Source organism: Microcaecilia unicolor, chromosome 2, assembly GCF_901765095.1.
Source record: "Microcaecilia unicolor chromosome 2, aMicUni1.1, whole genome shotgun sequence".
NCBI classification, from domain to species: Eukaryota; Metazoa; Chordata; class Amphibia; order Gymnophiona; family Siphonopidae; genus Microcaecilia; species Microcaecilia unicolor.
In genome coordinates this window covers 57043667-57070615 of record NC_044032.1, presented here as the reverse complement: position 1 = coordinate 57070615, position 26949 = coordinate 57043667, and the positions used below count along the sequence as shown (strand labels likewise).

The window sequence follows — 26949 nt, the reverse complement described above, 5'->3', positions numbered from 1 at the left end:
TGCTTTTTTTCCATATACAGCACCATTTTTCATATTTTGAAAGTAACTAAGCCCCTCTGAAATCCATGACTGGTTTCAGAGTTTCATTCTCCTGAGCACAGAACATGAGGCATTTAGGGCCCATAAGTTCTGTAGGAATTTCAAGAAAGTTTGGACCTATTCAGTACTGTGGAGTGAATTTTAATAATTTTAGGTCATTGTAATAATAAAAATACTGTTTTCTAAATTGTCTTCTTTATCTGCTGCTGTCTCTCCCAGTATCTCCGCAGTTCAGAGTGCTAACTGTCAGCTGAATGTCTCTGAGAGATTAGTGTTACATACAGGTCCCCTGCACCATTTTTCTTATTTAATTCATCTCATTGGTTATAGGAATTATACTTAAAGTCACTATAGATAATGTAATTTTTCCATAACAGTACAGTGTAAATGTAATTCTATGGTATTTTTTAAATAGTTATTTATGCATTTGTTGAGAATATGATTATATATAGTTTCTCCTTGGGTGTGAGTTATGTATTTTTTTAATGTCTATGTAGACACAATTGTATAAGGAAGAAGAGCTAGTCTTTACACTATCTAACCCTGACCTCTAGTGGTAAAGGGTATATTTATTTACTAGTCAAAAAGACTGCCAAAAATGATGGGTTTAGGAAGGTGTTGTACAGATTATAGGGTAGGGGGCTGGATATCATATGGGGTCAAGTATATGGGCATTTAGTATGCATATAAGAGTAAATGGGGTCTATGTTTGCCTGCAATGCACGTGAGAGGATGCGGTGTGAATGAGCATTTAAATCAGTGTGTTTCACTAAATAGATGAGGATTGTGAATTAATGGAATATGTGATATCTGAGTGGGCAGATGAGTGGGTGGATACCCTGTCCTCACTTGGATTCCAGGGCTCTGTCCTTTCCTGGTTCTCTTCCTACCTCTCCCTCCGCACCTTTAGTGTTCACTCTGGTGGATCCTCTTCTACTTCTATCCCTCTGCCTGTCGGCGTACCTCAGGGTTCTGTTCTTGGTCCCCTCCTCTTTTCTATCTACACTTCTTCCCTTGGTTCATTAATCTCATCCCATGGCTTTTCCTACCATCTCTATGCTGATGACTCCCAAATCTACCTTTCTACCCCTGATATCTCACCTTGTATCCAAACCAAAGTTTCAGTGTGCTTGTCTGACATTGCTGTCTGGAAGTCTCAACGCCACCTGAAATTAAACATGACCAAAACCGAGCTTCTCATTTTCCCCCCTAAACCCACCTCCCCACTCCCCCCATCTTCTATTTCTGTTGATGGCTCTCTCATTCTCCCTGTCTCCTCAGCTCGAAACCTTGGGGTCATCTTTGACTCTTCTCTCTCCTTCTCTATTCATATCCAGCAGATCGCCAAGACCTGTCGTTTCTTTCTTTACAACATTCGTAAAATCCGCCCCTTCCTTTCCAAATACTCTACCAAAACCCTCATCCACACCCTTGTCACCTCTCGTTTAGACTACTGCAATCTGCTTCTTGCTGGCCTCCCACTTAGTCACCTCTCCCCTCTCCAATCGGTTCAAAACTCTGCTGCCCATCTCGTCTTCCGCCAGGGTCGCTTTACTCATACTACCCCTCTCCTCAAATCGCTTCACTGGCTCCCTATCCGTTTTCGCATCCTGTTCAAACTTCTTCTACTAACCTATAAATGTACTCACTCTGCTGCTCCCCAGTATCTCTCCACACTCGTCCTTCCCTACACCCCTTCCCATGCACTCCGCTCCATGGATAAATCCTTCTTATCTGTTCCCTTCTCCACTACTGCCAACTCCAGATTTTGCGCCTTCTGTCTCGCTGCACCCTACACCTGGAATAAACTTCCTGAGCCCCTACGTCTTGCCCCATCCTTGGCCACCTTTAAATCTAGACTGAAAGCCCACCTCTTTAACATTGCTTTTGACTCGTAACCACTCGCCTCCACCTACCCTCCTCTCCTCCTTCCTGTACACATTAATTGATTTGATTTGCTTACTTTATTTTTTGTCTATTAGATTGTAAGCTCTTTGAGCAGGGACTGTCTTTCTTCTATGTTTGTGCTGTGCTGCGTACGCCTTGTAGTGCTATAGAAATGCTAAATAGTAGTAGTAGTAATTGTATGTGGACCAAACCTTTCCATTTGTACTACTCATTTCTCAACAATCTCTAGCTCCCCTTTCCCTCCAGCCTCCTCTGTCACACCTTGCACTCCCTCACCCCTCCACCCCCTAGCCCCAGCTTTCTCTTGTCTTCCCTCCCTTTCTCAGTGACATCCTCACCTCCTCCAGAGATTGGTCCTCCTATGATTCAGCTGGTGGGGCCTTGCTCCATTCCTTCCACTGTACCACTTGTTGTCAGATTTGTAGCCTCTCATACCTGCTGTTTAACTTGGAGTATTGAAATTGGCTAGTTAATTATTTATTTATTTAGATTTGCTCACACTTTTTCAGTAGTAGCTCTAGGTGAGTTACATTCAGGTACACTGGGTATTTCCTTGTTGGGCTATTGCTCCTTGATGGTCTAATGGTCCCACAGATTCCCTTACGGGCTTTCTGTTTCTGATGTACTTGAAAAATTATTACTATGAGTTTTTACTTCTGTGGCAAGTTTCTTTTCATATTATCTTTTAGCCTTCTTTATTATTAGGAAAGGAATGGAAAACAAAAGTGAGGACATTATAATGCCTTTGTATAGGTCCATCAATTCTGGTCGCCGCATCTCAAAAAAGATATAATGGAATTAGAAAAGGTGCAGAGAAGGCTGACGAAAATGATAAAGGGGATGGGACGACTTCCCTATGAGGAAAGGCTGAAGCGTCTAGGGCTCAAAAGCTTGGAGAAGAGACGGCTGAAGGGAGATATGATAGAGGTCTATAAAATAATGAGTGGAGTGGAACGGGTGGACGTGAATCGTTTGTTTATTCTTTCCAAAAATACTAGGACTAAGGGGCATGCGATGAAGCTACAAAGTAGTAAATTTAATACAAATTGGAGAAAATGTTTCTTCACTCAATGTGTAATTAAACTCTGGAATTCGTTGCCAGAGAATGTGGTAAAGGCGGTTAGCTTAGCAGGGTTTAAAAGGGTCTGGACGGCTTCCTAAAGGAAAAGTCCATAGACCATTATTAAATTGACTTGGGAAAATCCACTGCTTATTTCTGGGATAAGCAACATAAAATGTATTGAGCTTTTCTGGGATCTTGCCAGGTATATGTGACCTGGAATGGCCACTGTTGGAAACAGGATGCTGGGCTTGATGGACCTTTGGTCTGTCCCCGTGTGGCAATACTAATGTACTTATCAATGCTTTGCATCTAACTTGCCAGTACTTATATTGCTTCTTATTTTCTTCATTTGGATCCTTTTCTATTCTTTGAAAGTTGTTCTTTTGGCTCTAATAACCTCTTTTACTTCACATTTTAACCATGTTGGCTGCCATTTGCTCTTCTTTCCACCTTTATTAATGACTGCAATACATCCGATTTGGGCTTCCAAGATGGTATTTTAAACAATGCCCATACCTAATTTAAAGTCCTAATCTTTGCTGCTGATCCTTTTAGCTTCTTTTTAATCATTTTTCTCATTTTATTATAGTTGCCCTTTCAAAAATTAAATGCTGCTATAGTAGATTTCCTTAGTGATTTCACTCTAGATATTAGCTCAAATTTTAGCACTCCTTGGTGTGACATTTATCCTGTCAATAGTGGGGTAATTGCAAGAACCCATTATTATACTGTTGCCCGATGTGCCAGGTTTCCTAATTTTTGCTAACATTTCTTCATCTGTCTGTTTGTTCTGTCTGGTGGATGGTAGTATAACCTTACTAGTATACTCTTTCCATTCACACATGGAATTTCTATCCATAAGGATTCAATGCTGCTGTTTCATGCAGAATGTTTACTTTGTTTAATTTAATTCCCTCTTAGCATATAGTGCAACCCCATATCCTCCAATTTGATCTACTCTGTCATTGAGATATAATTTGTACCCAGTGTTATTGGTAATTTTTCTTTTTCTGTGTTCTTTTCCTTAACCAGTTTTTCACCCAATTTACAACATTGCTTCCTACCCCCATATCATACAGCTTGCCATTTATTTGTCTGCTTCTCATAGATGATCTACCAACAGACTATCTATGCATCTGAGCAGTGGCGTAGCCACAGGTGGGCCGGGGTGGGCCGGGGCCCACCCATTTAGGGCTCAGGCCCACCCAACAGTAGCACACGTTTAGCAGTAGCTGGTGGAGATCCCAAGCTTGGCCAGCTGAAGACTTCCCCCTGATAATAATAAAAACACTACTCTCCATGATACCGGCACCTGTGCATGCTCAGTTTTCAGCGCATGCCTGCGACAGACTGCCAAGGTAGAAAGAAGCATTTTCTCACCAGCTGAGATACAAAGTAAAAATATTTTTGGGTGGTGGTTGTGGGGAGGGAGAACATTTGGTGCCCACCCACTTCTTGTCTAGGCCCTCCTAACATCTGTTGTCTGGCTACGCCCCTGCATCTGCGCATAACTTACAAGTCCTATCATATGCATTTGATATTGTGATCTCTGCTTTACAAACTCATAGTTACTATTCTGAGGAAATCACTCATCAAAGTATGAATGCTAGAATATTTATTAACAGTATAATGGTTGAACTAACAGTACTATAATACAAGACAACTTTAAATAGTCCCCAAGTACAGTGCAGTTGCTACAAATGTACAAAGGATTTAAGAGATAAAGAAGTTGTGTTATTTAAAACTATGTTTTAAAGTAAAAATAGAAAAGTTTAGTTTAATACTGAAAGCTGTCATAAAGATTGAGATGTCTCTGTGATGAATGAATGATCAGAGACTCAGAACCCCAAATCTTCAGCACTGTAATCTTCAAACAGACTGACCTGTTTGTCACATACAAAAAATCCATCTCTGGATTCCCTACATCAGAGAAGGTAAGCTGTCTTCTTTCATCTTACTCAATTACAGCCCTTTTTTAAAATGAAATTTTGTCCCATTTTCCCCCGTATCTTGACACCAAAATTTGTGTGCAGTGCTGAGATCTGCATACAAACAAAATTAATGAGCTATTAATAATCAATTATTGAAGTTAATCAACACTAATTTGGATTTGTGTGTGGATCTGGCTGCATGTGACTCTATAACGATCCACGCCCAAATCCTCTCATGCGCAACCCAATAGGGGGTGTGGCCAAGGGAGGGGCATGGAGAGGTCGGGGCATTCCAATAAATTATGTACAATGTTATAGAATTTGGGGGATATGTGCCCAAGTTGCACTCTAGGACTTGCACCAGGTTTTAGTTGGCATTAAGTCCTTGTGCCCAAAGTTAGGAACAAGAATCACCACTTGGCACTATTCTATAAGGAGCTCTCATCCCAGAGTGCCCTTTCTAGAATACTGCTGACGGCTGATTTTATCCAGCACCTATTTTTCAGCACCATTTACTGAATCCAGCCCTCTGTCAAACCACCCCCACCCCTACTCCTTTTATTGAATTACAATGGCATATTTGAGTAGTAGAAAACGTACAAGACCATGCACTATTTAAATCCACTATAATGGTACTGTTTCCTCCTTGACCTAATGAAGACAGGATAACTCTTGAAAGTTAGTCACATATACATTAAGGCAGCCCAGTATAAAGGTCTCATCTAAAAATTGTATGTTCACTCTTATTTCTGCAAACAAATCTGAATGAAATTAATTGCTGAGTATGAAATCCCTACACAGTCAACTCAGTCATTTTTCTACAGTAGACAAAATCAGGACTGACTGTAAATTATCTGTCTACAAAATTTTCTAATCAAATGCCATAGAACACAAATGGTACGTTATATAATTATTTTCCTTCCTGTGGTTATAGCTGTGTAAGCAAAGCACAAACAGCAAGAACAATCCAAAGTAAACGGGCAACTAAACTCATTGTCTAAAATTAAAAATCCATTCTGATATATCCTTTGGAGCCACATATTTTCATTCTGACAAAAATTATACAACTTGTGAATTTGAGAAGATAAATTCAGGCAGTCAATGGAGAAGAATATTCAAAGTTAGAGGTTTGCCTTGCAAGTTAGTCATATAGATGAGTATTTCTCAACCCAATCCTTGAGGCACACCTAGTCCTATCGGGTTTTCAGGATATCCACAATAAATATGCATGAGATAGATTTTCATGTACTGCCTCTTTGTGGATATTCTGAAAACCTGATGGGACTAAGTGTGCCTCAAGGATTGGGTTGAAAAGCACTGATTCTTTGAAAATTGACCCGATAGATATTACATAAATTTTTCATATAACTTCCTCAACTTCTCTTTAGAATAAAACAACCTTGTTAAAGTATGTACTATATAAACTATATAAACAGAAGTAGCCACACTTGCACAATAAAATATTTAATAAATACCTACAAAGTACGCATAAAGCTTTTTCAAACAATCAATATGAGCCAGAGATCTAAGGCAGGAATGTCATGTGCAAGCACTTCAAAGTCAAAATGATATCAAGTATACGTCAGCCTATTTTGAGTCTGAACATTTTTTTGTAGTTAGGTGTTTTTTTTTTTTTTCATTTTTCAAGTTCCTTCAGAAGTTTATTTCTCCATGGTATGAGTTTGAAGATTATTCTCAGATTTCATCAGAATGTTCATTGACTTTCTCCTTACAGGTTTGCTGAACTACAAACTGAATCTGAAGGAAACTGTTTTAGATCCAAAAAAAGTCTGAAGATCCACAAATCCAATGAGATTCAGAACATATTTTCTTGCGTTCATTTCGGAGTTTCCAAGGATCAAGCATTTACTTGACACAAATGCGGCTTTCATTTTAAGAGAGTGGCATTGAACAAGTTCAACAAGTGTGCAGGTGTTTCAGTTTTGGTAAACTGTGGTGAAAAACCTATTTTAAATAGATTTGCAAATCTTCAATCCTTAATTGTTGCTTTTCACAAAGTTTGTTTTCTTTCAGTTTAGCTCATAGTTTTCGGCAACAAAAAGCAAGAAAAATGTCCGGAACTAGACCTGCTTAGATAGTAATGGTAAAAAGTTTAAATAACTCCATTTTTTTCTGGAGAGATTGACTATCTACAAATATACAAAAAATACAAAAGTGCATCATTTTAAAAACAGGAATCATGGTAGGTTAACTGCTTGATCTTCATTAAATCTTGGAATCTTCTTGAATTCTTCCTGTTTCTTTAAGAAAAGCTGTGCCAGGATATGGTCTGCAGTGGCATGGAAATAGTCGTCCATATCCAGAGTTTCAAGCTGCCAAAAAGACAACCACACGTTTAGAAGCAATACTTATTCTACTACCACTACTACTACTATTTAGGATAATTTTTAAAAATTCTTTTTATAGGTTTCATTTCTGAACAAACATGACTGATAAATAGGGGTCCTTTTACAAAGGTGCGCTGAAAAATGGCTTGCAGTAGTGTAGGTGTGGGTTTTGGGCGCACAACGATCCATCTTTCAGTGTGCCTTTGAAAAAGGTCTTTTTTTAATTTTTGCTAAAAATGGACGTGCGGCAAAATAAAAATTGCTGCGTGTACATTTTGGGTCTGAGACCTTACTGCCAGCAGTAAAGACTCACGTGGTAACCGGGCGGTAATGACCTACGTGCACCAAAGGCCACTTGGCGCACATCTGTTATGTGCGCCTGAAAATAAAAAATATTTTCCAGATGCACGTATCAGACACGTGCCAAAAATGAAATTTCAGTAAGAACCATGTGGTAGTTGGGCGGTAACTCCATTTTGGTGCGCATTGGGTGTAGACGTCATTAGCAGTGTGCTAATAATCAATTATAGGTGCTAATTGGCAATAATTAGAATTTATGTGCACATATTGCTAGGCGTATTCTAAAGATGCATGTGTACATTCTAGTGCACACATCTAAAAAAGGAGGCGTGACCATGAGAGGGACATGGGCATTCCAAAACTGTGCACACACTGTTACAGAATATGCCCGATCTGCGCCTAATTTAGGTGTGGGAATTTATACCAGATTTCAGTGATCTCGGCGCTAGGCACTATTCTATAAACAGCACCCAACTTGGAGCACCATTTATAGAATAGCGCTTAGTGCTCGTTTTGTTCAGCGCTGACTTTTTGGCACCATATATAGAATTTTGTCCTGAATGTACAAAATTGTGCATGCAAGTTATAGAATAGTTTCAGGTGCGCACACAACTTAATATTATAATTAGCTGCTGATTGGCTTTAACTACCAATTAGCTATAATTGTGAATTGGTGCTAATTGGCAATAATTCTGTAAATTGCATGTGCAACATCCATGATGCGCATCTGCAAGGAGGTTGTAGACCTGGGAGGGGCATGGGTGTGTCAGGGGCACATTAATAAAACTCCCACCATTTCTCTCATGCTTAACCTTACCTCCATTCACCTTTTTGTTCTCTCTTACTCAGCCACAGTCCACACACACAAGCACTTTTCCCTCTAAGCTGAGTTAGTGTCTTCCAACCACATTGCTACCAGTAACCAGTAGGGAGTAATGCTTCAATATTGTGTTTTCAATCACTAGGGACAGACAGGTTCCACAGAGTCCTGCAGAGCTTGCCTGTCCCTCACTATTGGAAATGTGACATTGAAACAGTGCCACCCACTGGCAGGACTGTAGGTGGCGAACTCCCGCTCAGCTTAGAATGAACAGTGCACACAAGCATGTGACAGAGAAAATACCTAAATATAATATGTAAGCCACTTTAGTTGTATCACAGAAGGCCAGTATTATTTATTTTATTTATTTATTTATTTCAAAGATTTAATGCATTCTCTACGGTAGTGCCTAAGTGCTATAGAGCCTAACTACAAGGAGGGTGTACACACGGGTAGCACATGGGCGGGCCATAGGTGTGTCGCTCACTTATGAGCGGAGTTTATAGAATGATGTAAATTACACATGTAACTTGGTTCACCTAGGCATGCCAAATTGTACCTGCTATTAATGTGGCATAAGAGGGCATGCTTGAACTTGGGCACACCAATGTTGACTTACTCTAGTCTTCTATAATGGAATCTTGATGCCACAATGCTGTTATAGAATCAGTCCTAAGTACGTGGCATTTGGGCACCTAGACTGAGGTGCCAATTTATAGAACTGACCCATTAGCCTTTTCTATGTACATCAATATCAGTATCAACAAGATTTTTATTGACTGCTATATCCCCAAAATAAGGGTCCAATGCAATTTACAAAATAGCAATTACAATGCATCAAAATAAAATTAGAAACCTAAAATATACATTGAAACTTACTTCCCTCGGTCTCACAAGATTTTGCCTTACCTGATCACCAGTGCTGAAGGCCAGAATCATAAACAAGTCTTCATCACATACGCTCTTAATATAGTGCTGGGTTCCAATGGGGAAGAAGAAGACATCGCCAACCCCAATATTAAAGTCAGTACTGGGTCCAGTACCAATGACTCCAATCTGGAGATAAATGAATCAAACTGTTTAATTATTGAAAATACCTCTCCACCGTTCTCATGTAGATTTTTTTTTCAGTATATTAGCAGAATGCATTGTTATACAGAAAAGACTCTTTTCTGCCAAAATAGGAAAACATGTATATGTAAAGGAGCTGTACTGTATTAGGTATGCATAAAAAATGGTATTTCTCACGGTATGCATTGCTCCATACATTTTTTTTTTAGCTTGTCAGTTTTCTTCTTCTCTTTTGGTTTTCAACTCAATGAGAAACAGCCTCTGTTGCACTCTGTTTGAAACTACCTGGGATTTTTTTTTACCTCTGTTTTTATAATCGTCTAACCCAACTGTAGATAACACAGGGGTCCTTTTACTAAAGTGCACTGTAAAATGGCTTGCATCGGTGTAGGCGCGGGTTTTCGGCTGCGCCGATCCATTTTTCAGCACGCCTGTAAAAAAGGCCTTTTTTAAAATTTTTGCCGAAAATGGACGCGTGGCAAAATGAAAATTGCTGCGTGTCCATTTTGGGTCTACGACCTTACCGCCAGTCATTGACCTAGCGGTAAAGTCTTATGCAATAACCGGACGGTAATGACCTACACGCATCATGTGCCACTTGGCACACGTCCAATACGCACATCGGAAAATAAACATTTTTTTCGACAGTGCATATCGGACGCGGGCCAAAAATGAAATTACTGCAAGAGCCACGCGGCAGCTGGGCAGTAACTCCATTTTGGCATGCGTTGGGTGCGCATAGATGCTTACGCAGCTTAGTAAAAGGGCCCCACAGTTATTGTAACCACAGTTCCTAACCAGGAGCCACAGATTATTGCTTCCTCTGAAACACCAAAACAAACAAAAAAGGCAACAATCTCCTTACTATGGTAGAATAATAATAAAAAAGGTAGACTGATAGAAAACATTAACACATGAAATAATTTATTGGTATGAATCAAAAAACAAACCCGACATGGCCACGTTTCGCCCTCAGGCTGCGTCAGGGGTCAAAACAAAGAAATAAAAACATAGATATCAAATCATCAAACATACTTCATATATATCAGCTTTCCTTATAAAACATTCATATGTGTCATTATATTTTCAAATAAATAACCCCTTGTTTTTTAGGTATGTACATATATTTTGATCATTCACCTCCTTTCGCCATATGTTTATTTTTTTACAATTATGTTTTGATTATGCATGTCTTGATGAATTTTTTTACATGTGATTGATTTTATATGTTATAACATGATGAATTTCAAGTTTTTTTAACTTTATTAACTTAGTTGAATATTCATGTATATTTTAATATCAGTTTATTTATATTGTTTTTTAATTATTTATTGTCATATATTTTTGAGCTAAGTTTTGCAATAATTTATGACATATATGAATGTTTATCATGATTGACACATGAGTTTTTATATAATTGTTTGATATTCATGGTTGACTGTATATCTATATTGATGTTGTTTGTTATTTATTTATTTATTTATTTGAAAATATAATGACACATATGAATGTTTTATAATGAACGCTGATATATATGAAGTATGTTTGATGATTTGATATCTATGTTTTTATTTCTTAGTTTTGACCCCTGACGCAGCCTGAGGGCAAAATGTGGCCACGTCGGGTTTGGTTTTTTATTCACACCAATAAATTATTTCATGTGTTAATGTTTTCTATCAGTCTACCTTTTTTATTATAATTCCTCTGAAACACCTACAAATTTATGGGCCAGATTTTCAGCCAGCATGGTCACTAGATTAAGGGGTCCGTTTACAAAGGCGCGCTATCATTTTTAATGTGTGCTAAAAATAAGCACGCCCAAAACGTTAGAGATGCCCATGTATTTCTATGGGTGTCTCTAGCGTTTAGCACATGCTAATTGTTAGCATGCACTAAAACCGCTAGTGCACCTTTGTAAAAGGACCCTCTAAGTTAAGGACCGGTGCCTGTGTTTAACTTAATCCATACATTCAATGTTGATAAGGATTGACTGGTAACCACACCAGCGCTATCCACTTAGTTTCTGACTGTTATGAACAAATTTTAAAAATGTAAAATATTTCCATGGAAAATAACCTTTGTTCATATTATCATGTTGTTTCTTTCACTCATTGAATAGGTTAATTAGCTTAACAATGCTGAAATTATCTTTGTTGGACCTATTCTGTACACTGTAAATGACCCTTTATTTTTTTACTTTCTATCCTGCGGTATAAACCTAAGCCCTTCTCCACACATTTGATGAAGTAAACTCTTGCCCTGAACAGTTCACGTCTTAATAAATTGATTACTCAACAATACCAAAAAAAACCCAAAAAACTGAAAATTGCTTCTAACAAATTACCTTTGCACAGCCAGTAATGACATATCCCATTTCATGAGCATTGAAGTGAAAATGAGGTTGACGTAAGCCATTGGTGTATATTCTGAGTGTTCCTAAGGTCAAAGTGTCTGCATGCTGGAAACACAAAGAAATGCCATTTAATTCTGTCACATAAAATATCTAAGATATTTAAATGTCCTTATTTAAACCCTTAGTGTGTGTTAAAGGGCACTGTCACTAGCTGTGATGCCCTAACACAGCTATAATTAGGTCATCACAAATTATATAGTAATGAGATGCAAAACATCGAAATGCATGTAAAGCAGCTCATTACTATGTACATCCTTTACCTGGGGTTGTACTTCAGGCCATTTTTTTAAAGGGCTGGCACTCATCCCCAATAATCGTGGCTGAAGTGACACCCCCTCCAGGTTCAAAGACACTCTTGGACTCCCCCTCCAAACATGGACCCTCCCTTGTGCCGTCCTAATCAAATTCCTCCCAAACCCAAAGGGCTCCCCTAGTGGTTGACTCCCCCATCTGCAATTTTTTTCCCTCAACTGAAGTCTCCCCCCCCCCCCCCACCCAAGCAGTAACTCCTCCCCACACTCCCCTACACCTTCCATAAGGTCCCCCGCCAATATTCCCGCCACCCAGTATTCAAAATGATTTAATCGGCCAAGGTATACCCCAGGCTATTTGAACTGCTTGTCCATGGCTAACTGTGAATATTCAGCAACAATTAACTGGATTGTGGCGCTGAATATCTGTGGTTAGCGCCAAAGCCAAAACTGGCTAATCTGTGGGCTGTCCTGGGGCAAAGTTGACACTTAACCGCATAAGATAACTGTCTAAATTGGGTCACATAAAAAGCTGTTTTATCATTATGCAGTTCAACTTGTGCAGTTAAGTGCTGAATATTGCAGTTAACTCTGTAAGTGTTATCCGGCTACGTATGCCTGAATATTCAATACTGGTGCCTGGACATTGACTATCCGGGAATAAAGCCATCGGTGGCCAAACAAATTCTGAATATCGGTCAGCTGGTGCCTAGTGGTGTGGGCAACAGTGATACCCAGTTGCTACTGCCCTCTCTGGTGCCTTCTTTCAAAATGGTGCCGGCGACCCCTAGTGGTAGTCTCACGGTTGTAACGCTAGTGGTCATGTTTGCTCTCTAGATAATGTTAAAATAGCTGATGGATTAAAATCGTTGCTTTAAAATGGGGCAACAACCATTGCATGTGACATGTCTCATAGTAAACAACAGCTCTTCCCAAACACTCACTTCATTTAAAGACTCACTAAAAATTTTCTCATTTTTATTTAATCCAATTCCACCTTTACGATAACGAGCCCACTGTATTATTCCTCCTGGGAACTTGAACTCTTTAGAACCTAAAACAATAGAAGTTATGGTAAGCAAAATAAGATCATTCCAGTTTATGTCTTCTGTACTGAATGATTTTTTTATTTATTTTTAACTTTGTGCACAGTAAGAAATTTAGGAGCCCTTTTACTAAGCTGCGCTAAAAGGCGGCCTACGCTATGATAAGTGAGTGAGTTTCCCTGTGGACTTGAGGTCACTTTTAGTGTGACTGAAAAATGGCTGCATTTCCATTTTTCCTGTTAATGGTCAGATGCTAATTTCCAAATTAGTGTGTGGCCATTAGCGCGTGAGCCCTTACCGACACCTATTTGGTAGATGGTAAAGGCGGTTAGCTTAGCGGAGTTTTAAAAAGGTTTGGACGGCTTCCTAAAGGAAAAGTCCATAGACCGTCATTAAATGGACTTGGGGAAAATCCATTATTTCTGGGATAAGCAGTATAAAATGTTTTGTACATTTTGGGATCTTGCCGGGTATTTGTGACCTGGATTGGCCACTGTTGCAAACAGGATGCTGGGCTCGATGGACCTTTGGTCTTTCCCAGTATGGCAGTACTTATGTACTTATGTACTAACCACACGCTAATTGGTTGGCGTGTGGCAATGTAGCTGCTCTAACTGATTAGTGCTGGGCACGTCTAATCTCCACCCCAAACACACCCTCGAGGGAGCACGCACAACTGCCTGAACTACCACCGGGCGCATGAGCATCCCATGATAGTGCATTTTGGCACACGGGAAGCACGTGTTAGTGCTTACCACCACTTAGTAAAAGGACCCCTTACTTTCAAGCAGCTTTAACAGACAGGCACTGAAAAAAAATTTGATCTCACATCAGTAGAAACCAAATGCAATTGCCCTCTTTTATATGCCATTAGCTTCAGCTTAGCACATGTAACCCAGGTCATGTGAACTTAGCAGTCAAGCAAAGCTTTCAAAAGGAGGGGAATATTTCTTAAAGAGAGTTTATTACGTTTTAATACCTTTCAAATCATAAAAGTACTTCCAAACATGATCATCTGGAGACTGCACATAGCTGGCATTCTGAATGAGTTCCACCAGGTTTGGTGGGAGATTTACGGCTTGATCTTCTTTAGGTCTCTTGAATGTTCGGATAAACTCAACTCCACCTTGAGGCTGAAAATAAGACAAAGCGCTGTGTCAGTGAAACAAGACATGGAAGACAATCCATAAATTAAGGAATTAGGCTGTCAGCTTTGAGACATGATCTCAAAATTGCTGCCAAGCTGACACTAGAATAGTTTGGTAGATTTCACACATGGACAGATTTATGATATCTAGTCGTAATCACAGAAGCCATCGTTTATAGCATGCCAACTGCTACTTTTGTTTTGCATTGCACAACCACACAAATGTCATCTAGAAATATGAGACTGAAAAGGTAGAGCTTGTTCTCTCTACTGAATGGTATCATGGACCATAGGTTTCAGTTCCCACTATTTATGCAAGCTTCAAAGCAAATATTGTAAAAGGCATCACTAAGAATTTTCTTATCAGCCCAGAATGAGAGAAATTTGTATTTCCAGAAGAATGCCGTGTTTGGTCAGTAGCAGAAAAAAGCAAGAGGCTCATGGAACCTTAAAGACTTAGGGCCCTTTTACTAAGGCACGGTAGGTCTAACGCAGGCCTACTGCACATTAAAAGAGCACTACTGCGGGACATGCTGAGGCATCACGCAGTAGTCTAGCCATCAGCACTCGCTACTCCCACGGTAAAAAAATTTTTTTTGCCATTGGAGGAGTGTCTGGAGCGGAAAGAAGGCATGCCTGCGCTAATCGGGTAGGGCGGAAACATTACTATGCGCTACCTGATTAGAGCAGAAGTAATGCAGGAGCCCTTACCGCCTGCTAAATAGGAAGCAGTAAAGCTCCCAGTGATAATGGCCACATGCTAATGGGAAAATTAGCGCATAGTCATTTTAAAAAATGACTGTGGCAATTTTTCAGCTGCACTAGAAAGTGGCCAGAGCGTGTAGCAAACCCACGTGCTAATTGCAGAGCCAGCCACTTTCCAGCCTAGCTTGCTAAAAGGACCCTGTCACAAAATGCCTAGCCACCCACCTGAGGCTACCCCACAGCCACTTAGAAGTTATATCTGCATAACAGCTCAGGTCCACCTGCACCTACTGCTTGTGCTCTACACTAGCACCCTCCTCCCACCGACTGGGTCACAACTGCCTCTGGGTAAGTCTCCCGCTCTCAAATTGCCCCCATGATTTCTAGATTACTGGAGCCACACTTCCAATGGTCCCACAGTTCCAAGAAAGCACTCACAAACCCAACACACAAACCACCAGGATTCTTTATCAGTCCAGACAGGCAGAGGCAACAATCTAATAGTGTTTATTGTCATAAAAAATATTGAACAGTGAAACAGAAAAAGTGCAATCAGCAGAACAATAACAGGTAACTGAAATATGGATCAATTATAACACTAATTAAACATTTGTTTACTTTCTAAAAAGTACCTGGAAAGATCAGGACATAACTGACTCAGCAAAGAGATCCTACTCTCTTTTCTTCCTGGCTACAACTGGAGCAAAAACCTGTACACTCCAAATGAAATTGAGCTCCTGGGCCAATCAGAGCCCAGAACAACAAGTTTGAAAGCATACTGCAGACCGCCTTGGCTCTGCAGCAGCTTCAAAACCAGCTGCTGGCCAAACTAGAGAAATACTCTTCAGGAAATACCCAATGCATTTTAAAGGCTTAAAATATACTGTTCTGTCACAGGCCTCTAACTAATTTATTCAGGCATCAGCTTTCCAGGACAAGAGTCCAGTTAGACAGATGCATCTCATGAAACATATTCTTGCTGTCAAAAATCCATGCTTCAATAGGAGGTGGATATTAAAAAGTTCAAGGTTTGGGTAATTAGTTTGCATTTTCATCTCGCTTTCCCTGATGAAGCTTTGCAATGTGTCTTACGAGGCTCTGCATTTTATTTTATTATACATATTTTATAGGAGTTTATAGATCTATTTTACCTTGATGTTGTTTATTGGGAAGTCTCTTTGTGGATGAATGTGTTCTTTTCATTGATTTAGGCTTTCCTATTGATTTTGGCATTCTATGTATCACTTGTTTTAATGTTGTTTTATTCAGGCTGTAAACCACTTTGTATTTTATTGCTTAAGTGGTATATTAAATTTAATACACATAAACATAGCTAAAATGCATTTAGGGGCCCTTTTACTAAAGTGCTGTAAGGTTTGTACTTACCACAAGTTTAAAGCAAATATCAATATGCAGTATGTGCAAAGCTTATGCAGTACAGCAAGACTACTGCTAAGGGGCAAGCACCATTATAGAGGAGAGAGCAGACCTGGGCAGAGGGGGATTGGTGCCACCCGGGACCACTGCCCCACCAGTGATGGCCTCTGAGTCCTGGGGGGATCAGGGGCTGGGGAAGAGGGTAGGGGCCTGGGAGGTGGAGTTTCTGCCAGGGAAACAGAGCTACTAAACAGGAGGCAGAGTTTTCTGTCAGGGGATTGGGGACTGAAAGGAGGGGGATAACTTGGGGGATCGGGCCTGAAAGGGGGACTACCTTGTCTGATCGATGAAGGGGTGCTGTGGGTAGCTGTCATGTCTTGTTTTAACACACGGTCATCATGTTACATGCCCAGTTCAATAGTGTGGAGGGCCCAGGCATATACCCTCGGATTCTATATATCGCGCTGAGATTTCCGCACGGAAATCAAAGCGTGTTCCATAACAATGTGCATAACTTAATTAGTTAACAAGTTAATCAGTGCTGTTCATTGGATGTTAACAAGCAATTATCAGCACTTATTGGCATTAATTGAGATTTACATGCATAACTTGCTAAGTGTATTCTCTAATTTGATGCGCCTAACTCTAAGATGCATAGTTGAAAAGGGGGCATGGACATGACATTTCTATAATCTGTTGCATTATTACAGAATACACCCACTCTGCACCTAATTTAGCCATCGGGATTTTCACCATGTAAAATGTGGCCTAAATGGATGCGACTAAATTTGGTTGAGTGGAGAGCTGCTTGGCGTATTCTATACACCGCGTGGAACTTTAAGCCAATTCTATAAAATTTAGGTGTACTTTAGAGAATGCGCCTAAGCGTATTTCTTTTCTGTGTGGATTTTTCAGGCGCCATATATAGAATCTAGCCTATAATGCGGGTGCCATACATTAACTGTGTGCCCTGTGTGCTATATGAAGGAAGGAAATAGAGCATGCCCCCGGTATTTACCACACAGGTTTTGCACTTAGCACAGGTTTGTTTTTTGTGTTAAATGTGCTGTAAGTGCAAAACTTACCGTACTTTAGTAAAAGCACCCCTAAATTTATTAAAGTGCACTATCAAACCAAATAAACATTAATGAATGCACATTCATAGTTCCTGTACAAACCTTTAGCGACCTTGCTGCAATGTCTTCTGGAGTAGAGAAAAATACATCATCAACATCTAACGTCTGAAGTTCATCATGTGTACTGAAGAAAAGAATGAAAAAGCAGTCTTCATTTCCCACACTCTTCACCCAGTGCAGTGTGTTTTTAGGGAAAAAGATTGTCTGACCAGCTGTGACATTGTATGTCACTACTGTATTGGCACCTTCATCAACAACACCAATCCATGCAGAACCCTGCAAATGTAAAGAAAAGCATGAATAACCACTGCAACAAAATACGAATTTTACAACTTTTGAAAAATACCCCCTCTTTATTCCATGTTATAATGTGTGCTCCTTAAAAGTCATGGGATAAAAAGATAACAGAGCTATCTTCTGTTTGATCTTGGTTTGATTTATCAGTTGAACTACTGTCTGTAAGACACATAAACTTGAGTCATCTACTATAATAAAACTCACCTTCAACGTTCTGAGGACACTGACGTCAGTGAAGCCAAGCCCTGACTTCCTTCAAAAAGGTTCGAAGGTTCGTGGTGGTGAAGCCACCAAAATCGCTCCGGGCCCCGCCCTCGAGGGCGGAGCTATGGCAGAACAACGAAGGGGTTGGCAGGGAGGGAGGCAGGGAGGTGGGGGGGGGGAATCGCTCCGGGCCCCACCCTCGCTTCAAACGTCATGACGTTGGGGACGGAGCAATGGCAGAACAACGAAGAGGTTGGCCAGGGAGGGGGGGTGTTGGCGATGAAAACCTTGCTAGCGCCCGTTTCATTTGCTCAGAAACGGGCCTCTTTTACTAGTATTTATATATTTATTTGTAACTTGCCTACTTTTAAAAGTTGCCCTAAGAAAGTAGTAAGAGAATTTAAATACATAATCCATCAGCCAGCTAGAAAATACAGTTAATAAACATTACGCAGCATAGTAATGTAGTATGTGACAGCAGATAAAGACCTGCATGGCCCATCTAGTCTGCCCAAAAAAACAGCCAGACACACCCACCACACTGTGAACATTATAACCTTCACAATTAAAACTTGGCATCACACAGGGCAGTTGACAATTACACACCAATCCAACCATAGATAGATAGATAGATAGATATCAGGCATATTCAACCTTTTTTCAATGGGGGGGGGGGCGCATTTTATATTTTGTAACATATGTAGACCCAAAACACATACAGTTGTATTTTGCTGCATGTTTCATCAAATAGTGGCAAAATATGATAATGCATTGTCCCCTCCCCCAGTCTTCACCCAGTCTCTTGTTCATGTAATTCCTCCAGCCTTAACTCAGTTTCTTTTCCCCGTACCTGGCTTCAGCTGCAGAGGAAACCACGGGATTCCTGCTTCCCCACCATGACTTAACTCTCTGTAAGCTTGAGCCACGCAGTGCCGGAAGTTAGGTTGGTCTTGTGGTTTCAAGTCTCATGGCTCATTCTTACAGAGAGCCAAGTTGCAGTGGGGAAGCAGGAATCCCACTGTAAGCAGCACAAGAACTGCTAAGCTTCTGAGGGCCAGAAAAAAAGCACTGGTTGGACAAGGCTGATAAATGTGTGTAGATATAGATATGTATGAGACACAATCTTGGAAAGCAATACTAAAACACCGTGTCAACAGTCTGAAAAATGGCTTTTTTATTATTATGGCTAAAGCACCATCATATTCATTATTAGTACATGATTAAACCAAAAATCCAACAATATTCCTGGCCAACAGTTTACTCGTTAGTTTCAATCTTAATATGTATTCCCCTCCCTCACTGATATACACAGCACCTGCAATTATGCGATATGATATGAATGGTGTGTAAAATATGCATACTTGATCCTGATTTGTCTTTGTCATTTTGGGGACACAGACTATAGAAGTCTGCCTAGCACTGATCTTACTTCCTAACTACTGGAGTTGCTGTCGAAGCCCACACCAGCCCATTCTGATCTCTTATCATTTTCAAGACACTATCTGTAGAAGTCTGTCTGGCAGGGTCTTATTTTCTAACTACTGGTGTTGCCGTCTAAGCATCAGTCCTGTCCATCATAACATATCAACAGCTATGAAATCATTTAAGCTTTATTTTGATTCCATCTTCTTTCTATATAGGGATCCTCTGTGTTTATCCCATGCATTTTTGAATTCCATCATTGTTTTTCTCCCCACTACCTCCACCTGAAAGATATTCCAGGTATCCACAGCTTCTCAAAGAAAAACTATGTCCTGATGTTACTCCTAAGTCTATCACCCTGCAACCTCAATTCATGTCCTCTAGTTCTACCATTTCCCTCTCTCCGAAAATATTTGCATATTAATCTATTTCAAGCATTTAAACCCCTATATCATATGTCTCCTAGCCCTCCTTTCCTCTAGGGTATACAATTCAGGTCTTCAAGTAGCTTCTTATACAACTTTTGGTATAACCGCCATAACCTTTTTGAGGCCTTCCTCTAAATCACGTCAAGTTTTTTTAACATACTTATTGAGCTATAGCTTCCAAAGCTGTATAAAATATTCCAACTGGAACCTCAATAATGTCTCCTTTCTTCTGTTGGATATGCCTCTCTGTGCCACCGGCATTCTTTTGGCTATGGCCACTGTCTAGTGATCCTCAGACTCTGTTACCCCAAGGTCCCTTTCCCAGTCCATGAAAAACAGCCTCTCACTTCCTAGCACATACATCTCCTTTCGATTTCAATTTCACAAGTGCATCATTCTGCACTTTTTTACAATAAATTTCAACTGCCAAACATGAGGAATGTAGCACAGTTTAAGAGGTTGTTAAAAACTCACCTATTTGTCCAGGCATTTTTAAATGTTGAGTGAAATAATGTGCTCAGTTTAGTGGCAGACCAAGACAGCAGTATGGTAGATGGCTGGTAGTGTTATAGTGTCAGCAGTATAACAGTATGGTTGATTTAATATTATGGCGCATTAGTGAAGCAGCAATGCAACGGATTGTCTTTATGTTTGTGTGTTGAATGTATTATGTGTGTTTTATGCTTGTAAGCCACCTAGGGGATAGGCAGACTAAAATGTTTAATAAATAAATAAATTAGACCATTCTTCCAATTTTTGTAGATTACTTCTCATGCTTTCCACTCCCTCTGTGGTATCTACCCTGTTGCAAATATTTATGATTCACATAAAGGCAACCTTTTCCTTCTAATCCTTCAGCATAAGAACATAATAGCCTTACTGAGTCAGACCAATGGTTCATCTAACCCAGTATCCTGCTTCCAACAATGGCCAATCCAGGTCACAAGTACCTGGCAGAAATCCAAATAGTAGCAGCATTCCATGCTACCAATCCCAGGGTACTCATAGTGACTTCTCCCATGTGTATCTCAATAGCAGACTATAGACTTTTCCTCCAGGAATTTGTTCAATCGGGCAGCGCTACATTCTACCTGGTTACCCCTCAGTGGGTGGCGGTAAGTGCTCCCCCTTGCATGGCCACACTTTAAGAGCAATCTTACAGCATGGCCATGGCTATTTTCAGGCATTTCTACCTGCTGCGGTAAAAAGGGCCGCAGCGTGCCACAAAAACAGCCCCTGCAGCTAGCGTAGGGCCCCCTTCTATGCAGCTTAGTAAAAGAACCCCATATGAATATTCAGTGCTGGCTGGTTAATAGCGGACAAAGTACTGCTATTTAGGCTGTCCGATTTGCCTGCTAAGCTTAGCCAGCCAGCGCCTGAATATTCACAGATAGATGCTATATCACGTGATATAGTCGGTTAGATGCTGTGCGCTAATATTCATCCGGCTATCTCACGCTAAATATTACATGCTATGTAACCAGCCAAGAACCATTCCTAGCTGGTTAAATAGCGCTGAATATTGGGCCCATAATTTATAGAATGCTATAAATTATGTACATCACTTGGCACACTTAGGCGAACCAACCTACACCTAAACATGACATAAGAGGGAGTGCCTAAACATGGGCATGCCGAGGCCAACTTACACTGGTATTCTATAACAGAATCTCGGTGCCAAGATCTCATTATAGAATTGGAGCTAAGTGCATGGCATTGGACGCCTAAATTGAGGCACCAGTTTATAGAATTGTTTATGTTTATTAAAATTTTATATCTGCCTGGCTTCTTCAGATCATGGAAGTTAACAAAGTAAAAATACATGATATTTAAAAGAAAAGAAATCCAAGGACAGACCCACTCCATTCATACTGAGAGCTTTCAAATAGCAAGAATTGCTGCCATATTGTCTGAATTTCTCAACTAAGGATCCTCTTCAGAAGGATGTAGCCCATCAGCCTTTTGTTTTTCCAAATATTGTCCCATCCTCCTATATATCTAAAACCTTCATTTTTGACAGCAGATTTTGAACCACCTACTGAAGTTCTCAGTGTTGTGTAGTCTCTCTTCTCCCTTTCCTTAAGCAGGTAGTATACTGAATACCAAAGACCAGCCCCTCCCCCATCTTCTGGAAGGCTCTCTGTGCTACAGTTATGCTATTTTTGGACAGGTCATTTGTCCCCAGGTGGATTACCAGACCAGCTTTAGAAGGGGAAATTATCAACATGAGCTATCATTAAGATGGACTATTTTACCACAAGTTATGCTATTTTAGCACAGGGTATCATTGCATAAAATGGGACTCTGTGCTAATATAGAACAATTTGTGGTAAAATTTACATAGGAGCATTTACCACCTCCTATTTGGGAGACGGTAAAGGCTCCCGCATTATGGACGTGCTAACCAGTTAGCATCCACAAATGTCTACACACTAGCTGACTAGCTCAACCACCCCCATTTCTCCACTCCTGAAAGGCCCCCTCCAGAGTGGAGGAGTGGCCTAGTGGTTAGAGTGGTGGACTTTGGTCATGGGGAACTGGGTTCAATTCCCACTGTAGGCACAGGCAGGTCCTTGTGACTCTGGGCAAGTCACTTAACCCTACATTGCCCCAGATACAAATAAGTACCTGTATATAACATATTGAACCTGCTATGAGTAGGAAAGCACAGGGTACAAATGTAAGAAAAATATAAATAAGGTAGTATGTGCAAAAAGGTTACTTTGTGAAAAACCCTTTAACATATTTTACGGTAAGCATTTTTAGGAATGCTAAATGCACGTAAAGGCTTAACACCCTTTCATAGGCATACCCAAAAGAGTGAGACTCCTGATATGTCTGTGTCTTGATCTGAACACCAATAAATTTTGTTAATTCTTCAACTTAGAAATGTCCAATGTGCAACCTGCTTGAGAATTTTGGGAAAAAATGATTTTAACTAAATATCTATCACACATGATTTTGAAGCACTGCGACTGTTCCTGATGCCTTCAAACATACCGTAGTCACACCACTCCTTAAAAAACCTTCATTGGACCCTACCTGGCCTTCCAACTATCGCCCCATCTCCCTCCTCTCTTTCCTATCCAAGATTCTTGAACGTGCTATTCACCGCCATTGCCTTGACTTTCTTTCATCTAAAGCTATTCTTGATCCACTTCAATCTGGCTTTTGCCCCCTTCATTCAACTGAAACAGTGCTTGCTAACGTCTCCAATGATCTGTTCCTGGCCAGATCCAAAGGTCTCTATTCTATCCTCATCCTTCTCGATCGATCTGCTGCTTTTGACACTGTTGATCACAACCTACTCCTTGATACGCTGTCCTCACTTGTATTTCAGGGCTCTGTTCTTTCCTGGTTTTCTTCTTATCTCTCCCAGCGTACCTTTAGTGTATACTCTAGTGGATCCTCCTCTACTTCTATCCCACTGTCAGTTGGTGTACCTCAGGGATCTGTCCTGGGACCTCTTCTTTTCTCTATCTATACTTCCCTTGGTACTCTGATCTCATCCCATGGTTTTCAGTATCATCTTTACGCTGATGACTCCCAGATCTACCTCTCCACACCAGAAATCTCAGCCAAAATCCAGGCCAAAGTATCAGCCTGCCTGTCTGACATTGCTGCCTAGATGTCTCACCGCCATCTGAAACTAAACATGACCAAGACTGAGCTTCTTATCTTTCCCCCTAAACCAACCTGTCCTCTTCCCCCATTCTCTATTTCTGTGGATAACACTCTCATCCTCCCTGTCTCATCAGCTCATAACCTTAGGGTCATCTTCGACTCCTCCCTCTCCTTCTCTGCACATATTCAGCAGACTGCTAAAACCTGTCATTTCTTTCTCTATAATATCACCACAATTCGCCCTTTCCTTTCTGAGCACACTACCAGAACCCTCATCCACACTCTTATCACCTCTCGCTTAGCCTATTGCAACTTGCTTCTCACAGGTCTCCCACTTAGCCATCTCTCTCCTCTTCAATCTTTTCAAAATTCTGCTGCACGACTAATATTCCGCCAGTGTCATTATGCTCATATTAGCCCTCTCCTCAAGTCACTTCACTGGCTTCCTATCCGTTTCCGCATACAGTTCAAACTCCTCTTATTGACTTATAAGTGCATTCACTCTGCAGCTCCTCAGTACCTCTCCACTCTCATCTCTCCCTACACTCCTCCCCGGGAACTCCGTTCACTGGGTAAATCTCTCTTATCTGCACCCTTCTCCTCCACCGCTAATTCCAGACTCTGTTACTTTTATCTTGCTGCACCATATGCCTGGAATAGACTTCCTGAGCCGGTACGTCAAGCTCCATCTCTGGCCATCTTCAAATCTAAGCTAAAAGTCCAACCTTTTTGATGCTGCTTTTAACTCCTAACCCTTGTTCACTTGTTCAGAACCCTTATTTTATCATCCTAATTTTAATATTCCCTTATCTCTTGTTTGTCCTGTTTGTCTGTCCTAATTAGATTGTAAGCTCTGTCGAGCAGGGACTGTCTCTTCATGTTCAAGTGTACAGCACTGCGTACGTCTAGTAGCACTTTAGAAATGATAAGTAGTAGTAGTAATAGTAATTTCAGCAGAAATTCATAGATTTTTATGAGTACCAATCATGCTATAACAGGCTACAATAAAAAATATTATTGTCGCTAGCCCACTATATGAAATTCATATGACCTGTGCACAAATGGATTTTTCATGTGATCCACTGTTGAAAAACTTTGATATCCCAGCTTTAGCTCCTGCTGGGGGAAAAAAAACATACCTTCAGCAGAAAGCCATGTTCGTTAGCGTTGAAATGCCAATGTGGGGCACGCAGTCCATTACTTTTAATTTTTAGAGTTCCTACAGTCGTTTTAGAGTGCTGATTATTAATGCTTGCTCCAAAATTCATTTCTTCATCACTGGAATAATCTTTTATATTCTTTCTGTATCTTGCCCATTGAATGGCACCACCTTGGAACTCAAAAACCTAGAAAACAGCAAATATGATATCCTAAGAGCTGGCAATGGATTTTTATCAGATTTTTTTAAAAAATTGAAAATACAGCTATCATCATTATATATGATAATAAATAAGGAAATTCATGGATTATGTATGTGTTGACTACGACATAAGCAGCACATTGGGGTGGGTCACAGGAGCCATGGCCCCCTCAATATTTTGCCCAACACAGCATCGGCAACTAGAGAACTCGAGAGACGGATGTTGGCCCCTCCAACCAGAAAGATATTCTGCTGCCTCTGGATGGGATTTCCAGTTAATTGTGAGCTACCAATTTCAATTTTTCAGGATACTAAGGAGGTAGAGTTGAAAAGTGAGAGAAGCTAAGAAAGATGAAAGCAAGATCTGAATTGCCCTGTCCAGTGAGGAGGAAAGTTAACTGAATAATGAAACCAAATCATTTGAGGATCCTGGTGAACTGCAACATTATATTGATTCCAGCAGAAAACAAAATGAAGACTAGACTAACACTATCTGTTTTTGTCTCACCTACAATGTAAACCGCACTGAACCCTGGAACAGTGGTGTTCCTTGACCAGCTGCCACCTGGGGTAGATCGCCACTGCGCACCCCCTCCCTGAGTGCAGCACACAACCCCACCCCACCCCCAGGTGCATTGCTCTTACCTTCTGGGGGTGCTGGGAGCAGCCGCACAGCTGTCGGCTTCGCCAGTTCCCTGCCCCAGAACAGGAAGTAACATCAGATAGAGCACGGAACCGGTGGACCTGACAGCTGGGCAGCTGCTCCCTGCACCCCCCTGCAGCGTGCACCTGGGGCACATCACCCCATCCTCGGTATGCCACTGCCCTGGTAAAGGGATATTAGCATTGTACAAAAATTGAATTGAATTGAAAGAAAGACAAAAGAAGGAGACTAATTTTGTTTTTCTCTGTGTGACGGTGGTTTTTTTTTTTTTTTAAATCTAAGGTTACAGTGTTTCCCTCACTATCATAATATCTAAGTTCTTGTTTTCAGAAGATCACAAAAAAAAAAGGTTGCAAACTTTAACATAAGAGCATTTATCAAATACTTTAAGTTTTCTTAACTATAAAACCAAAAGCCATAAAAACGTTATAGAAGACATTTGTGATTTGCAAAATATGCAAAAAAATGTGAAATAAAATATTTTTGAACTAAAGCCACAAATAACCCCAAAAACCCAAGAATCGATAGGCATTTTATTTACTTAAATCAGCTCTGTGGATTTACTATAGTTTTGGTTGCTATTCTAAGATATCATAAACCTATTCATTAGATCATAAAGTAAACAGATGCAGATTGTTCTCTGGTATCCTCAGAGAAAATAACTAGGTGTATGTTTATATAGCAAATCATGTCAGTGTAACAGAGTGGAATAAGAGTTGTTTTTATTGGTGCCTTAAACAAATAGGATCTGGAAGTTATGTAGGCACATATGTTGTAACACCCTGAGGTGTCTCATTTTCAAAAGAACACTGCAATAGCATCAAATAGGAACAGAGCTAAATCAGCCATGCTAGCATTCAGCAATCAGTACAGTGTCACCAGTTTGTACTTTTTGTAATCCCCTGTTAACTTGGGATTACTTGGAGAGTAAATCCCTTAGAGAGTCGCTGAGAGGAGTGACTGGGAGGTCACTGGGTGGGAGGAAGCCCAACCCAAGGGGAGCAGTTAGAAATAAAATGCAGAGAAATAGTGCCCTGAGACTGATGGTGGGGGGGAAGGGATATTAGAAGGAGATAAAAAGGAGAGTTTGACTTTTAGCGGGGTCTTTGGTTGCCTGATGGTCCCCTGCCATTGATCTGGAGGAGTAAAGGGAATCCCACGTAGGAGTAATAAAACCACTGGCTGTAAAGAGGAGTTGTGGCTCAGCAAAGCGACAATTGTGAAAGAGGAGAGCTACAGGTGGGCAGAAGAGAGACCCAGCCCTAGAGCATGGGATTGGAGTCAGTGAGTGCCCATCCCAAAATCAGGGTGAGTCAATGCAAAAGTCAACTTGGTGGGAGGTCAGACCACAGGGGGTCTGGACCTGTGAAGCGAGAGGAGCACAGCCTTTAGGAA

At 40.6% G+C, this 26949-nt stretch overlaps 1 protein-coding gene across 4 annotated transcripts in view; it reads right to left on the bottom strand.

Annotated features, from left to right (window-relative positions):
* Nucleotides 1-6564: 6564 nt before the first annotated feature.
* Nucleotides 6565-26949, bottom strand: part of LOC115462891 — a 33639-nt gene continuing 13254 nt past the window's right edge. For all 4 annotated transcript variants that reach the window (XM_030192961.1, XM_030192962.1, XM_030192960.1 and 1 more), the window contains 7 exons: nt 24670-24876; nt 17598-17831; nt 14170-14323; nt 13089-13198; nt 11825-11938; nt 9319-9465; nt 6565-7274 (listed from right to left, as the gene is read on the bottom strand). In XM_030192961.1, the coding sequence (XP_030048821.1) occupies nt 7140-7274; nt 9319-9465; nt 11825-11938; nt 13089-13198; nt 14170-14323; nt 17598-17831; nt 24670-24876 (1101 nt within the window). In that variant the 3' untranslated portion in view covers nt 6565-7139. The remainder of the gene's footprint in view (nt 7275-9318; nt 9466-11824; nt 11939-13088; nt 13199-14169; nt 14324-17597; nt 17832-24669; nt 24877-26949) is intronic.